Below are 17,469 nucleotides of genomic sequence, written 5' to 3'. Positions count from 1 at the left end.
TACATTTAAAGTTGTGGGATGTCCACAAAAAAGTTGATGTTATCACTTAAAAAATCTCCACTTTATGGAAGGAGTCTCCAGTATCAGAAATTTATTTTATTTTATTTTATTTATTTAAAAATATTTATATTTTTGGTCGTATTACATTTTTATTTTTCATTTTTATTTTAATAATACAAATAAATGACAAATGACAAACTGTTTATATCCACTATAGCATAAATAATAATAATAATAAACAATTGTTTTGTGTGTTTTATTCCTTACTTATTGAACCGCATTTACCTTGACAGAATTAAAGCGAGGTTGCCATGTCAACACAACATTTAGGCAGGAAAATCAAGTCGGCAAATACGCCAGCGTAAAGACTTCTCATGTGAGATGAGAGGAAAGAGGCGGGGCTGCCAGTGACTCAGTTAGAGATCAGAGATTTCAAAACAGCTACTCTAGGGGTGTCCATTGTTCTCTGGAAAAGGGTTGGTGTGGGTGCAGGTCTTTATTCCAACCAAGCAAAAGCCACACTAGAGTCTCTTCTGGAACTTTTGTTGTGTTTTTGAGTCACGAGTCATTCTGGTGTTGAAACTCGGAGTTCTTGCGGAAAAAAATGTGTGAAAGTTGACAATGTAATTGCATGTGCCACTAAAACAGCTCTGACTCGAGGTATAGACTCCATGAGGAAAGACTTCTGAAGGTGTGTTATGGTATCTATGACATTAGCAGCAGATTCTTGTGTTGTGTAGGTTCTCCATTCACCACCAAAACAGCTCTGACTCGAGGTATGGACTCCAAGAGCCAAGACCTCTGAAGGTGTGTTATGGTATCTGACACCAAGACGTTCGCAGCAGATCCTTTAAGCTGTGAAGTAGATCAGACTTTTCCAGGTTTTTCTCCAGCACATCCCACAGATACTCGACTGGCTTGGGATCTGGGGATTAGATATAGACCGTCATCATTTTTATACAGTGTTTAACAAACATGAATCATCATAACGTCACCAATCACAAGTTGGAGCAGTTGTTCATACTGAGCTCCACTGCAACAAACACCCAGGGAGATTCAGTGGTGCTGGAATTATGCTGTCTCATACTAGAGAGAAGGAGCAGAGATCAGAGCTGTTAATCACAGGGTTGCCAGATTGGACTAACAAAATCTTCAGGTCACTTAAGGTGGCAGGTGACTTTGCTCACAAAAGTGAGCAGAGAGGACAGGCTGAGGCACAGGAAGGCCAACATGATGCTCTGTGTTATAGTATCTTTGTAGGTGTGGGTGTAACATGGTTATAAAATATACTTGAAAAGAAAACAGTAGTAACACACTTAATTATATATCAGTATGTAATTTATTGCAATATCCTTATTCATTGTATTTTTTGAAAAATTGCTTACTTAATTTAAATTAAAATTAAATAAATAAATAAAATTCCCTCCCTTTTTTTCTTGAGTTGTTTCATGAAACTGATTCGTGAAGTACTAATCTATCTATCTATCTATCTATCTATCTATCTATCTATCTATATATACACATATATACACATATATATATATACATACATATATGTATATATATACACATATCTATCTATCTATCTATCTATCTATCTATCTATATACATATATATATATATACATATGTGTATATATATATATATATATATATATATATATATATATATATATATATAATAACTAGCTATATAACTATATAACTATATATATATATATATATATATATATATATATATATATATTAAGTATATTGAAAGTATGTAATATCAAAAGTAAGAAAAAAAATCTAAAAATAAAAGGATATCATTCGAGTTCTTAAAATATTAAAAATAAAATAAAAGATAAACAATAACCCCGCCCCCTGCCCTAACCACAACCTTTGTATCTTTTACCTAATTTACACGAATTATCAAGCGCAAGACCAATTAAAACCAAATAAATTTAAATTTTTTAAAAATATATATATATATATATACACTATATTGCCAAAAGTATTCGCTCACCCATCCAAATAATCAGAATCAGGTGTTCCAATCACTTCCATGGCCACAGGTGTATAAAATCAAGCACCTAGGCATGCAGACTGTTTTTACAAACATTTGTGAAAGAATGGGTCGCTCTCAGGAGCTCAGTGAATTCCAGCTTGGAACTGTGATAGGATGCCACCTGTGCAACAAATCCAGTCGTGAAATTTCCTCACTCCTAAATATTCCACAGTCAACTGTCAGCTGTATTATAAGAACGTGGAAGTGTTTGGGAACGACAGCAACTCAGCCACGAAGTGGTAGGCCACGTAAACTGATGGAGCGGGGTCAGCGGATGCTGAGGCGCATAGTGCGAAGAGGTCGCCAACTTTCTGCAGAGTCAATCGCTACAGACCTCCAAACTTCATGTGGCCTTCAGATTAGCTCAAGAACAGTGCGCAGAGAGCTTCATGGAATGGGTTTCCATGGCCGAGCAGCTGCATCCAAGCTATACATCACCAAGTGCAATGCAAAGCGTCGGATGCAGTGGTGTAAAGCACGCCGCCACTGGACTCTAGAGCAGTGGAGACGCGTTCTCTGGAGTGACGAATCGCGCTTCTCCATCTGGCAATCTGATGGACGAGTCTGGGTTTGGCGGTTGCCAGGAGAACGGTACTTGTCTGACTGCATTGTGCCAAGTGTAAAGTTTGGTGGAGGGGGGATTATGGTGTGGGGTTGTTTTTCAGGAGCTGGGCTTGGCCCCTTAGTTCCAGTGAAAGGAACTCTGAATGCTTCAGCATACCAAGACATTTTGGACAATTCCATGCTCCCAACTTTGTGGGAACAGTTTGGAGCTGGCCCCTTCCTCTTCCAACATGACTGTGCACCAGTGCACAAAGCAAGGTCCATAAAGACATGGATGACAGAGTCTGGTGTGGAGGAACTTGACTGGCCTGCACAGAGTCCTGACCTCAACCCGATAGAACACCTTTGGGATGAATTAGAGCGGAGACTGAGAGCCAGGCCTTCTCGTCCAACATCAGTGTGTGACCTCACAAATGCGCTTCTGGAAGAATGGTCAAAAATTCCCATAAACACACTCCTAAACCTTGTGGACAGCCTTCCCAGAAGAGTTGAAGCTGTTATAGCTGCAAAGGGTGGACCAACGTCATATTGAACCCTATGGATTAGGAATGGGATGTCACTTAAGTTCATATGCGAGTCAAGGCAGGTGAGCGAATACTTTTGGCAATATAGTGTATATATATATATATATATATATATATATATATATATATATATATATATATTTGTATATTTTGTTGCATATTGTTGTTTAAAAAAGTAGCAATGAAACATAATCTTGTAAAAAATTCATGAAAATTTAGACAAAGGTAGGCACAAAGAATCTGAATGAATATAAATTCTAATAAACTTCTGCAAAGTCCACATGATGCAGAGAGATGTTTTATTGCGAATTATTTTGCAAAGATTTGAAGAGGCAAAGCCAGATTACGTCCGTATATCAGAAATATACGGATAAACGTCAGCAGAATGTGTCACTATCTTCAAAAAATGTCTAAATCCCATGTCTTCCATGAAAACGTCACTAATCTGTAACTTTTCTCGACTCCAGAAATAAATAAACAGCATTCAAGCACTCAGTTAACTAGTTATCTTGTATAGTAGTTCTACTTGCATTGTTGAAGTTGAGCTGGAAATCTAGCTGAAACGGGTCAATTACTGTTAAATGATTAAAATGTATGGTGGTTAAAATGTCTTATGGTGGTTAAATTTTAGTCTGTTTAATGCAAATGATACATTAGATAGTCTTTTGTTGAGTCAGAATGTGGAAAACCTGCAAAGTGAAGACGTGACACTGTTAATAATAATACTGTATAAAAACTATTACTGAAAAAAAACAAACATACAACTTTTTTGCAAATTGTAGATATTTACACTGATCAGGCATAACATTATGACCACCTGCCTAATATTGTGTCGGTCCCCCTTTTGCTGACCCGTCTTGCACTGTGTATTCTGACACCTTTCTATCAGAACCAGCATTAACTTCTTCAGCAGTTTGAGCAACAGTAGCTCGTCTGTTGGATCGGATCACACGGCCATGACCCTGTCGCCGGTTCACCATAGTTCCTTCCTTGGAGCACTTTTGATAGATACTGACCACTGCAGACCGGGAACACCCCACAAGAGCTGCAGTTTTGGAGATGCTCTGATCCAGTGGTCTAGCCATCACAATTTGTCCCTTTATCAAACTCGCTCAAATCCTTACACTTGTCCATTTTTCCTGCTTCTAACATCAACTTTGAGGACAAAATGTTCACTTGCTGCCTAATATATCCCACCCACTAACAGGTGCCATGATGAGGAGATACTCAGTCTTATTCACGGCACCTCTCAGCGGTCATAATGTTATGGCTGATATACAAGTTATTAATATGTGATTACGTAAAAGTGCATAAAGTTTAAGAAAGTGACACATAAGGACTACATGTAAAAAAAAAAAAGAAAAAAAAAAGTTTATTTACCCATTAAATGTACAGAGTTTGGTACAAATGTACAATTCTATACAAAACCCACAATTACAAATGTTACTTTAATTCATCTCTGTTTACATCATAAAGTGCAAAACGAAAAAAAGAAGATGATTTGGACTTGAAATGCAGAACGGAATTAAACGTTTGATTAAATACCATGAGCGAAAGATGAAGTGAGTGCATGTGTGAAATTATTCACGAAGTCCAGTCGGGTTTTAGGAGCAGATTTGGACCCGACTCCGGTCAATACTTTGCTTCTGAAAGTCCAAAACATGTGCAAATGCTTTAAATATCCCATTGGTACCGAGAGTAAGCCCTTTAGGTGCATTAAGGCACTGATATTTCATTCAGCTTTGGTTAGAATGTGTAAAGTGGTTCTCAAAGTTGCCTCAGGTGGAATGTAAAACAAAAGAAAAGGAAACAGCTCCTTAGTTTAGTGGGTTTTTTTTGTAATGTTATGAAAGGCAAGCTGGTAAAGAATTAAAGGAATGTAACAAGAACATAAAGGGCAGTTCTTCTTAAAGTGCATATGAGCTCCTAATGAACTCTTAATAGTGTGTGTGTGTAGTGTGTAAATTATATATATATATATATATATATCAGTATAAAAATACACCAAAAATGTGTAAATTCATGAACCTCAGTTGGCTTCATGTGCAAAAACCTCAAGTGGACCTCATTTAGCAAAGTGGCTATCTCACAGGAGCATTTGGAATTCATCAAGAGATTTTTATACATTTACATTCTCGCTAATGTGACGAAGTTTAAATGATTCATTTCACACCAATTTAGTGAAAATAATCAGATTAATGTCTTTAAAGAAAGCTAATTATGAATTAAGACAAATAATCCTAGCCGTTAAATCGATCAGGACCAAGGATGGAGCGCTGTCCAATACAAGCAGGAAGTGGCAGGGTGTCATGGTCACGGTAGCCCGATGCTCTGCTGTGGCCGAGCTGCATTATTGGAATGTTTTTTTAGTCGTCATTGCTTTTTAGCCGTTTGTGAGCTTTGCCTTTTATGGAGTCTTGTGGTTTTGGATAAATTATCTGTGTTGTGAAGGTACTGGTTAATTACGGCCGGTTGATGTTTATCAGCGTAGGCGGGCGCATGAAGAGGATCAACGTCACTGAAATCTGGAACAAATCTTTTGTTTTTTGAAATGAAAACAAAAAATCGGGTCAAGATAAAAATATCAGTCTCAGAGAAATAAGGCACAAAAATAAAAATAAAAGTTTGTAATCTTTTCAAGTGTTTTTTTTTTTTTTTTTTTTACAATATGATTCCTGGAACATCACAAGTCAAAATGTCGTTTGCTTTCGCCTGTCCGATCTGCCTATGAAACTGTCCTTGCTTGTGTGTTTTCCAGCAATGCATATTTGGCCCCAGAGTCGCACTTTTAATACTCGGCATGTGGTTAAAGATGGTCACTGGTAACGGAGTGGCCACCGATTTGGACAGATTGAGCTCCTGCAAAGCGCTCAGTCCATTAAAGACATCTGGACTTAAAGCCTTGAGCTGAACGTTGTTTGAAAGGTCCAGGACTTGGAGATTCCTCAAGCCTCTGAAGCTGTTGGGGTGGATCACTGACAGCTCTGGGAGGCCGCTGAGAGAGAGATAGACGAGATCTGTCAGCTCCTCGAAGGCTCCTTCGTCTATGCTGTGGATAAGATTTCCATCAAGACTCAAATACTGCAAGGGAATTCCTGCAAGTCTGGGCACCGTCCTGAGCTGATTGCCTGCCAGCAACAGGCTCTTGATGTACGGCGCATGGAGGTGAGGGTTACTCGAAACCGTGCTGAGAAGGTTGTTAGAAAGATCTACGCTGATTGGGGTTTCCTGGCCTCGTGTCGTGAATACATTTAGGTCAAATTCACGAAACTTGTTGTCGCTGAGATCCACCTCGGCCAAAGGAAGCCCGGAGAAGCATCCGTCGCTGAGGTTTTCTAGAACGTTCTGGCTGAGGTCCAGAGTCTCCAGGTAGCGGAGTTTGTTAAAGGCTTTGGAGCTCACTATTGATATCAGGTTCTTGCTGAGATCCAAGCTGACCAGAGTCGTGTATCCGGGTCCTGACAGCATGGAGTCGGTGACGTAGCTGATGGAGTTGTGGGACAGGTCCAAGTGGGACGTGTCCAAGGGAATGGGGATGGGAGTGGTGCCCGGTCCGAGCCCACTGCAGTCCACTTTGGTGAGGCTGAAGCTGTCGAACAGGCCGTAGCTCTCCACCTCACAGCGGCACTTCGGGTGGCAGTTCTTTACTCCCCCTGCCGTGACCAGAGCGAGCAGAGTGGACAGGCTGAGGCACAGGAAGGCCACCATGATGCTCTGTGAAGAAAGCACATCAAACTGATGATAATCATCACAACAGTACATGCTATCTCAGGGTTCTTTTATAGTATCTTTGTAGGCATAGGTGTTACATGGCTTAAAAATGAAAATAAAACAATAGCAACAGATTTAATTACAAATGACATTAAACATGTTTAGAAAATTTCATCATTATTATTAAACTGGACTTTCACAGTTCTCAGTACTCAGGAACTCACATCAGTATGTAATTTATTGTAATACCCATATTATATTAACATCAGACAGCTCTTTCTTTGCATTTTGGATCATTTGCATGCACTTATTTGTATACAATAATAATAATAATAATAACATAAAATACTAATAATCATCATCATCATCATCATCATTGTAATAATAATAATAATGATAATAATAACAAGCAAAGCACTGTTCTCTATATTTTTAATATATTTATTTTAAAAGTATATTTCAATTGTATATTAAAAGTTAATAATCAGACAAATAATAATAACTAAATTAGAAAACTATTTATATTAATTATCATTTTATATATTAATGTAATATATTAATGTACTTGATCCAAATGTTAATATTTCTATAGTGCCAAGCCACTCAGTGGGATTGTTATTGTTGTTAAGGTAAATATTTGTTTATTGAATATTTTTTGGAAGGAGTCCCAGTGACTAAACAGAAATTTCCTGATACCAAGGATAAAACACTTCAGAACATACTGTTCTATAACCGCCTGGCTATTTACCTATAACACCATGAAACCAGCACACAAGAACACATTGTGCTGTCTGATTTACACGTTTTATATGTCCAAATATAAACGAATAAAACAATACCCAGTGTGGAATAAATTACGACACAGGTCTTCAAAGTGTCGTCTGATCTTATCAGAGAACAATTAAATTCTCACGGCAGTGAAGGTAACATGCCAGGACAGGCGTAACAAGTTATAAAAGTACAAGCCAAGACTCATAAATCACAAATATTTCACACTTATTTACACGCTTTTATAAAGCGCTGTGGATTTCTGACTCAACACACCTTCAATTTCAGTTTAGAAAAGTAATGTTAGATCTGATTGGTCAGGAGGCAGACTGTCATGATGTCATGATCGATGTCATACTTTATCGTTTCTATAGTAACAGCTTACACAGGGACGTGATGATGATGAACTGTGAAGTGAATCATTTTCTAACATTTTTGGAAGGAGTCTCCAGTATCAGTGAGAAAACTAACATGCTTCTGGATATCGCTCCTGTTCACCCAGACAGTGGCAAAAAGCAATATGCCAGTCTTAGTATATGTCAGTATTCATAAAACAGCAGGTAAGAAATACATGCTACTGGATCAAATGCGGTAGTTACTGAATCAAATGTGGCAGACAGTGAATCGAGTGCAGAAGCTACCGAATCGAATGCAGTAGGTACTGAATTGTATGTGGTAGGTATTAGATCGCATGGTGTAGATAGTGAATCAAATGCAGTAGGTAGTTAATCTAATGCGATAATGACTGAATTAAGTGCGGTAGGTACTGGATCAAATGCGCTAGAGTCTGTACCAAATGCGGTAGGCAGTGGTTCAAATGCAGTAAGTACTGAATTAAGTTCGATGGGTAGTGGATCAAATGTGGTAAATAGTCAGTCAAGTGCAGAAGCTACTGAATCGAATGTGGTAAGTACTGAATTGTATGTGGTAGGTAGTGAATCAAATGCAGTAGGTAGTGAATCGAATGCTGTAGGTACTGAATTGAATGCGGTAGTTACTGAATAAAGTGCGATGGGTACTAAATCGAATGCGGTAGGTAATGAATTAAATGCAGATCGGTAGGTAGGTAGGTAGTGAATCAAAGGTTCTAAATACAGACTCAAATGCAGTACATACTGAATCGAATGTCGTAGGCACCGAATTGAATGCTAAGTATAAAGAGGCGGGATGTTTCTAGATGCTAGAAACGGTAGATATTCAACAACAGTTAAAAAGCATGACGTGTCATTCATCGATAAACAGAAAAAAAAAACTGAGCTTGTAGGTAAAATTGATCCGTTTATGAGAGGAAAAAAAACACTGGGTCATGCTTTTATTGACCGTGAACTTTAGGGTGGTCAGAGTAACTGCCCTTCAGCACACCACACTGTTGATGATTATTTATGTTTTACTCCTTACTTATTAACAAGCAAGCTTTAAGATCCTGCGAGCTCCTGCATCACTTAGCACAAGCTGGAATTTAATTTAATCTGTTATTAAGATTTGATTTAATCTAATTGTAAACAAAAAGAGGCTCAAATTTACCAGTGTTGAATTCCTCAGAGCTCCTTAAATATACACACCCCAAAAATACACAGCTGTCAGGTGTGGCTATCTTCCTGGACCGTTTTCGTGGCGTGAGATGATCTGTGTGTTCATAATCCTCTCCAGTGTGTGTCAGGTGTTTTGTTTGTGTTATCTAAACCCTATACAAGTAATCCAAAGGGGGCGTGGCCTAAGGGTGAAAGGAAGGTGCCACACCTTTTTTTTTAAAAAAAACAGGTAGGAATTGAATGTAAGAAGCTAAAAATACACACTTGTGCCCTGTTCACAGTATTCTATTGTTATTTACACAATACGGATAAAATGACAGGATAGAACAAAAGTGTGTTTTTGTGTTTAATAGCATGAAATAAAATCTACTGATGCTCCAGTTAGCTAGCGTTAAACGAGTGTATGGTTAACATCAGCTAATAAACATTATTTATTTATTATGATAGCACTGAAAATTTTTCTTTTATTAAATTCCTTACGCCACATGGCTCAGAAGTAGGGGCGTGTGATCTTTAACACTTCCCATTGATGTCACGCTGGTGTCTTAACAAGCAAGACAAGATAATTGTGTAATTAGTGTCACGCTCAAAATGACCGCATGCATCAATGAAAAGAAAAAAAAACATTCCAGCTGTGACAACTTCCATTGTGCTGCAAGTGGTCAGTTGTGTAAGAGTTACAGACCTACGTAAAGATGACAAGTGCAGGACAGGTTGGTGTTACTGGTGTTATACAGGTTATATCTGGAGTGGAGCTGAGGAATGTTCGATGACGAGCTGGGAGGGTAGATGTTTTGGAGTAAATGACGTCGCAGGGCTACACCCTAACTGTCTGACGACTGTTAAATGACTGCAGAAACGTTTTCTGAGTGAGAACAGGACGGAGCTAAGCTTTGACTGTTTAACTCCTTAAGAAGCTGGATGTCTGAGAGAAAAATAAAATAAAATTAAATTAAATTAAACTAAATACACAAATAACAATAATAATAATAATAAAATAAACGAATTAATTAAATAAAAATAATAAATACATAAAATAAAATAAATAAATAAATAAAAAATTAGGCCTTTTTCTAATTTGTTATGCACCACATTAATGACAATATAATTACAGCATTGTTTTGTTCTTTTTTTTTCTTTTAGGATTATTCACTCAACATAGTACTTCGAGAAAAAAGACATGATTGCATTGCAGATTCAAAAAAAGTAGGAAATTCAGTCAGGAATGAATCCAATCAGGATTCATGTGCTCAACAATTACACCCCCCCCCAAAAAAAAAAATAAAATAAATAAATTAATGTTTCTATGGCACATGAATTAAAAAAATGTGCATGTAATTTTTTTAAATAAATAATAAAGTGACAAATTATTGATATGCTCTAGTTTCAGTTAGGTCATGATTAGAGTATGCAAGAGAGAGGTATGGAGTTATGAAAGGAGTCTCCAGTCTTCAGAATTTCAGTTCTTTGTAAATGTGACATTTTTCCCCTCAAATCCTGACTTTAAGAAAGAGAAAACAAAACAGAGAGAGAGAGAGAGAGAGAGACAGAGGAGAAGAAGGTGGCTTTAATTTTGTCACACATTCATTACAACACAGCGAAATTCTGTGAGAGAAACTTCATTACTTAAGTCATTACTTATTATTAATTGATGAAAATGTTTCTGCATTTGGAAAAACTCAATAAAAGCCATATTTTGTTGTATGGACATAAAATTAAACTGATTCTTTTCTTCGAACTGAAGTGAAATAATAATAATGTCTGGGATGACTTTAAAGCCAGTCCAGATTTCCATTGTTCCTCTTTAGTTTAGTTTATGATTTTGCAATAAATTTGCTTAATTAATGAATAAACGAAACCGACCTTTTATTTTCCAATCCAATAAAGGCTGAAAATCCCTTATGATGATAAATGTTCTTTGAAGGCCTTGAGAAGATTCTTTATCTTAATAAGGTCTGATAACGAGTGAAAAATTGCCCATGACATAATCAGGCTAAAGTTTGTCCTTCCCGTCGAGTCACTCTTGCCCTAGTTCACCTAATCACACCTTGTAATGCTTGCCAGCACAAATAGCATTATATAATTTGTTATTAAATAATCGTTTGACTAATTACTGAATGAGTGCCGACTATTTAATCTAGCACTTAGTCTAATCTAGCATGGCCTCAAGCAAAACTCTGCACATGGGTCGTTTTTCTAGTCTGGTGTCATAAACCGCTTCAGTAGAGAGCAATGACTGATAGCAGCCACACAATACATCAATCAATCAATCAATCAATCAATCAATCAATCAATCAATCAATCAATTCTACCTACTAGGATGCTAATCAGACTTTTTTAATTCTGCATCACACACTTCAATCTAATCTGGAATGTAGTATAAGTGGAATAAAACACTCAAAATGTGCTGTTATAGGAAAATATAATATAAATGTATCCGAGATTTTGTTCCTACAACATCTCAAGTGCTTTATTCCGTACATGATGGAGTCATTTTCATACATTAAACATCAGACAGAAGCATCTTTCTGCTCTCAAGCATCATTATGGAGTCTGAATTTAGCACCAGCTTCAGTCGAGTAGTGCACTCCAAGTATTTTTGCCCTTAAAAATTGCCACTCCTCTGTGTCTCTCCCATACTGATTGAGCGTGTGGATAAGCCTTATTTTTCTTTTTTACTTTGTTGTTGTAGCGACGTCACCCTTTTTACCGCTGGCCTCATTCTTGCCACAGCTAGCGGATGTTTAAGTCTTCCCCAGATAAACGTTTTCCTTAAGCCTCGCTGCACGTTCTCATCCTCAGGAGATTAAGAGCCTTAACTGCAAAAACCCTCGAATCCTTCTAATAAGCTCCTTTTCAGAACAAATGCGATTTCCAAGACGCCCGACCACAGCCTTTGTGGAGCTACTTAAATCTGGTGTCTGAGAATGAGCCGAACAGGAGGAACCGGCTGAGACGCTTGTGTGCTGCAAACATCTGGATATTTCATGGGGATCATGACCTCTCCAGGTGTTCTCTCTCAACAAGCCTCATCCTTAAACTGGACCTTGAAGGATAATTGCTGTCATCAGACGCCGTGACCGTGTGTATTTTCCTCTGAGAAATTATTTTTGTCCTTCCTCTGAACTTTCCCTTTCTTTCGTAATGTCGCACAGGGCTTTGGTAAAGTTTTGTTGGCTTTTTCTCTGCAAAACAGGTGTTTACACTGGTGTGGTAGACACATAAGTTGATATGAAACACAAAGAGCAATTTTAAGATATTTCATTTCAGGAACTTGTCTTTTTCCTGCTAATAATCAGAATAAAAGCGCTCAGTGCAATCAGAACGAGCCAAAAACTTTCTTATGCTTGTTGGAAATGGATGATTGATGACTACTTCAACAAGTATGAACAAATGCGTAGAACCAGAAAACATGCTGTTTTACTGCAAGTGGAGAAAAAAAAAACCTCCCGGTGTCCATCACTACCATCATAACATTACTTCTCATTTGCATAAAGCTGCATAGAGACAGAAAACTGTTTAAAATACACGAATTAACATTTTGCTGTGTGGGAATTCCTGCTAATATAGTGGCTGAACCATGTAAAAACTGAATCTCCAATAAAAAAGATCCAAATGCATGCAAGCAAAGTAGGCGGAGCCAAAATTTCAGCCTCGCATTATTAACGCCATTTGATCCGATTTTTTAAAATGATAAATCTGTGTTGGAGATCTCAGCATGCAGCTTGTTCTGTGTATGGTCTATGGGCTAGGACAGGAAATAACTTGCTGGCAACGTTGCCAAGATGACCGCCGAGCAGACATACTTTACTTGACCGACTGTGAGTCTGCTCAGATTTTTCAGCCCACAAACTTTTCACTTTTTTTTCCCCTTTTCAGCGGGCAGTGCTTTAAGTCGCCAGACCTTTCTGATTAGCTTGGTCGTCTCATGTGGTGTTTTACTAACGAGCTTAGATCAGTAACGAGTTAATTTCCTCAGATCTGCTAGCTAACCTCACAATCACGTGTACCTGTGAAGAGGCACGTGATCCATAACGCCTCACAAAACATATCCATATAACCTTCAAGACACGGTCATGGCAGCTGTTCTTATCTGTTTGATTAGCAAACAGTTATCCACTAAAGTTAAGAAAAGTCTTAAGATTAAGATCATTTTAACTGAGCTTAAAACCCTCCAGTGACACCAAAGTTGCCAAAAAAAATAGTAATAAAAGACCTGAACTGCATTAATGCAAACTTTAAAATATTCACCACACTTATATTCACTGTGTTGATGATAAAAAGACATGGGGGAGGATAAGTGCAACCTGAGATTTCCTAAAAGCTGCTCTGCAAACACAACAGAGGTCAGAGGCAGTTACACAGACGAGAGGATGAGTTATTAAAGTAATCACAAGGCCAGATGTCAACTTCTGGACTGACTTGACCATCTGAGATTTTGAGGAAAATCGTTCATCTATTTAAAAATATAAATAGTAATAAAAAAAAAAATTAAATTAAATAATAAAAAAATTAAAATAGCTATCACAGACAAAGTACTTCACAGGCATTAATAATAAAATTCAATAAAATAAAACAATAATTTACATTTATTTATGCAAATAATAAGGCACTACATACATATCCATAATTGATAAAAAAAATATTTAGATTATTTTAAAAATATTTAGATTGATTTTACTGTGAATATGCGCTGTTGAAGACATAATAATAATAATAATAATAATAATAATAATAATAATACAGCTTGTCTTGTTAGCAAGAAGCCAGAAAGTTTAACTACCAAAAAAAAGTCCCGAAGTCTTTTCTTAGACACCTTCCATCACTGACACTGGAGACTCCTTCCATCAAAACATCTATATAATAACTTACCAGTATTTTTATGTTTTTAGGGAAAAAACTACCTTCATCTCAACAACTATACATCTTTATAAAAGTTATTTAAGCTTTCAATTATGTAGCTTTCCGCGATGAGAACGAACTGTTGCTATGGAAACGACCCCATATTAGAAGGAGTGCATTAATATCAATTTGCAGCCGGAACTACTTTTAGAGTTACTGTTACATTGTGTAGAAAATAAATAAATTAATAACGCTTTATTTTTTTTTTATCAATCAGATATTTCAAGAATTTAACAGCCATGTGGAATAAAAGTAAATAATTTTACTCTTAATTTGAAGACGTAAGAGGATGGAATTAAGTGTGGCATGGTGCTGGAGAACATTTAAAAACGTAAAGACATGCAACAGTTTAAAAAGCCGACAAAATGACAACAATTATAAAGTTTACACTTAACTGCAAAAACAGATGTACATTCTGTAGCGTAGTGGAGTAAGTTTTGTAAAAGTTTTCATGCCTCAGATACTCACCACGCGCTGAGGCTCCACATTTACTTTTTCTGCAAAGAAAAATCCAGCAGTGGAGTCGACTCTGGCAAACATTTGAACTCTCTCTCTCTCTCTCGTACAGCCCAGCGTCCTTCACATGTCTCTTATCGACAGCAGGGTAAAGTTGTTGACATTCCGATCAAGCACGTCGTCGTCTTTCTTTTCACGTTTGTACAGAGGAGGGAGATAAGACACGAGTCTATACAAAAAAGGAGAAAACTCCGCCTGAGTGTGAGGGGAGGACATGGCTCCACAGCGCGAGCCTCACCCAGCTTCCATAACCAATCAGAAGCGAGTCATGCCCCCAAACGACTCTTTCAAAACCGACTCTCAAGGAATCGATTCGGAACGAGTCACTTTGTCACGTCTCTCCTTTACAGGTTTGTAACACAGGTTTATCACACTTTATTTGAGGTTAACTGACTTGTTTTTTTATTTATTTTTTGTTTAAATTTTATTATTTAAAGCCAAAAGCATTAAATGAATAACCCCTCATACCCTTCTATTGCATTTTAAACCCGAAGACCCATTTGGCAGGAGGTACACTATATTGCCAAAAGTTTTGGGACACTCCTCCAAATCAGTGAGTTCAGGTGTTGTTTTTCAGGGGTTGTTCTCGGCCCCTTAGTTCCAGTGAAAGGAACTCTTAATGCTTCAGCTTCATACCAAGACATTTTGGACAATTTCATGCTCCCAACTTTGTGTGAACAGTTTGGGGATGACCCCTTCCTGTTCCAACATGACTGTGCACCAGTGCACAAAGCAAGGTCCATAAAGACATGGATGAGAGAGTTTGATGTGAAGGAACTTGACTGGCCTGCACAGAGTCCTGACCCTTAACCTGATAGAACACTTTTGAGTGGAGGCTGTGAGCCAGGCCAAAACTGGGACGTCTGCCTTTACATGCACATGAATGTAATATGGAGTTGTCCCGCCCTTTGCAGCTATAACAGCTTCAACTCTTCTGGGAAGGCTTTCCACAAGGTTTAGGGGAACTTTTGACCATTCCTCTAGTGTATTTGTGAGGTCAGGCACTCATGATGGATGAGAAGGTCTGGCTCACAGTCTCCACTCTAATTCATCCCAAAGGTGTTCTATGGGGTTGAGGTCAGGACTCCGTGCAGGCCAGTCATGTTCCTCCACACCAAACTCGCTCATCCATGTCTTCATGGACCTTGCTTTGTGCACTGGTGTGCAGTCATGTTGGAACAGGAAGGGGTCATCCCAGCAACAACACTGGACCATATTGAGTAGTGTGAATAACAAAACAGCCTTCTAACACGTCTAAATAACTGAAACATTGATGATTAGTTTCTCAAAAAAACAGTGATGCATTTGTTCCATGTTATAGGTGTAACCAAGTCTCTGTTTTTTAACTAATCTAAAGCCAATACTGTTGTAAACTCATTTAAATGTCATGTCGATTTGATGTTACTCTGTAAACAGAGAATGAATCGATGTTCGGAAAGAGGAGCCGAAAAGTTTAAATTTCAAGCTGATGGAGCGTTTTCAGTGGTTTATCGTAAGTTGGGAATTACAAGTTAGCAAATTTGCCTCGAATGCGACGTTATTTCTGGTGCAACCAGTTTGGCAGCAGAAGCCACCTTAAATCCACCTAAATACATCTATTCCCGGAGGAACCATGAATTTGTTAGATTACATACCTAAATGAACTGCATAATGAAATTCAAGCAGCAATTACACCAACTCAAGTTCTGGAAACGTACTGATCAGGGTTTGTTTAAAGAAGAAGCAATCTATTATTAGAGAATGGAAACTGGTTCTGCTGAGAGGAAATGAAACATCCTTTATTTGTCACATATACATTACAGCACAGTGAAATTCTTTCTTCGCATATCCCATCCTTGGAGGTTGGGGTCAGAGCACAGGGTCAGCCATGATACAGCGCCCCTGGAGCAGAGAGGGTTAAGGGCCTTGCTCAAGGGCCCAACAGTGGCAACTTGGCGGTGCTGGGGCTTGAACCCCTGATCTTCTGGTCAACGACCCAGAGCCTTAACCACTTGAGCCACCACTGCCCCAGGGGTAGGGGGCCGTCCAGCATCAGTGAAGATGCCTTGATGCCAAGATGCCTTTATTATTGCCACACATACTGTACTTTACAGAACAGTGGAATTCTTTTCTTCACATAATCCCAGCTGAGGAAGTTGGGTTCAGAGCACAGGGGGCAGATATGATACAGCACCCCTGGAGCAGAGAGGGTTCAGGGCCTTGCTTAATTGCCCAGTGCCTAGCAGTGAAGCTTAGTGGTGCTGGGGCTTGAACCCTGATCCTCCGATCAACAACCCAGAGCCACTGCCCCCAGTCACTGACCGTATGAAGAAGGGATTAATGAGAGAATCAGCCATCATGTGGCGAGTAACTCTCAGCATGATGCTACCACCACCACCATGCTTCACAGTGGGGATTGTTATCTCAGTGTTGGGTTTCTGCCCGATGTAGTGCTTTGTGCCAAAGCTAAATCATTTCATTTGGATCTGTTCAGACCAGTTTTCTACATGAAATCAACATTTTTAAGTTAAGTTTATTTTTTAAATAACACAAAACTAGCACTGTATTCCTGTCACCAAGATTCACTGAGATGTTTATTTATATGCTTCTTCATAATTATATGTTCATTTAGGTTCATAAAGCTTTTAAATAATATCTAAATAAATGTAATGAATATGATGTTTAGAGCTGGTAAAAATGTATTTCTTTCAAAATAATGTTTGCTTAAAAGAAAAAATTTAAGGATCTTTATATATATACTGCCCCTACTGCCCATCACCTTGTAAAATAACGTGTAAAATAACAAAATGAAATGAAATACATAAATGCTTTTGAAGTCGTCTTTATTTGTCACATATACATTACTGCACAGTGAAATTCTTTCTTCTCATATCCCATCCTTGGGGGTTGAGGTCAGAGCGCA

The 17,469-nt window shown here is 38.0% G+C and overlaps 1 protein-coding gene across 3 annotated transcripts; it reads right to left on the bottom strand.

Annotated features, from left to right (window-relative positions):
• Positions 1-4,485: 4,485 nt before the first annotated feature.
• Positions 4,486-14,812, bottom strand: tsku (tsukushi small leucine rich proteoglycan homolog (Xenopus laevis)). Of its 3 annotated transcripts, none has more exons than XM_058413113.1 (2): positions 14,520-14,812; positions 4,486-6,852 (listed from the first exon to the last, which is right to left on the bottom strand). In XM_058413113.1, exons 1-2 carry the CDS (start codon positions 14,589-14,591, stop codon positions 5,800-5,802), a joined length of 1,125 nt encoding a protein of 374 aa, XP_058269096.1. In that variant the 5' UTR covers positions 14,592-14,812; the 3' UTR covers positions 4,486-5,799. The 3 variants fall into 3 exon arrangements, with proteins under 3 accessions (XP_058269096.1, XP_058269099.1, XP_058269097.1); XM_058413116.1 differs by having other exon boundaries at positions 14,447-14,554; XM_058413114.1 differs by lacking the exon at positions 14,520-14,812 and adding an exon at positions 9,142-10,094.
• Positions 14,813-17,469: the final 2,657 nt, after the last annotated feature.

This window comes from Hemibagrus wyckioides, linkage group LG17 (genome assembly GCF_019097595.1).
Source record: "Hemibagrus wyckioides isolate EC202008001 linkage group LG17, SWU_Hwy_1.0, whole genome shotgun sequence".
In the NCBI taxonomy this organism is placed as follows: Eukaryota; Metazoa; Chordata; class Actinopteri; order Siluriformes; family Bagridae; genus Hemibagrus; species Hemibagrus wyckioides.
Note: the sequence above shows the minus strand (reverse complement) of the source record. Positions and strands in the feature narration are given on the sequence as shown.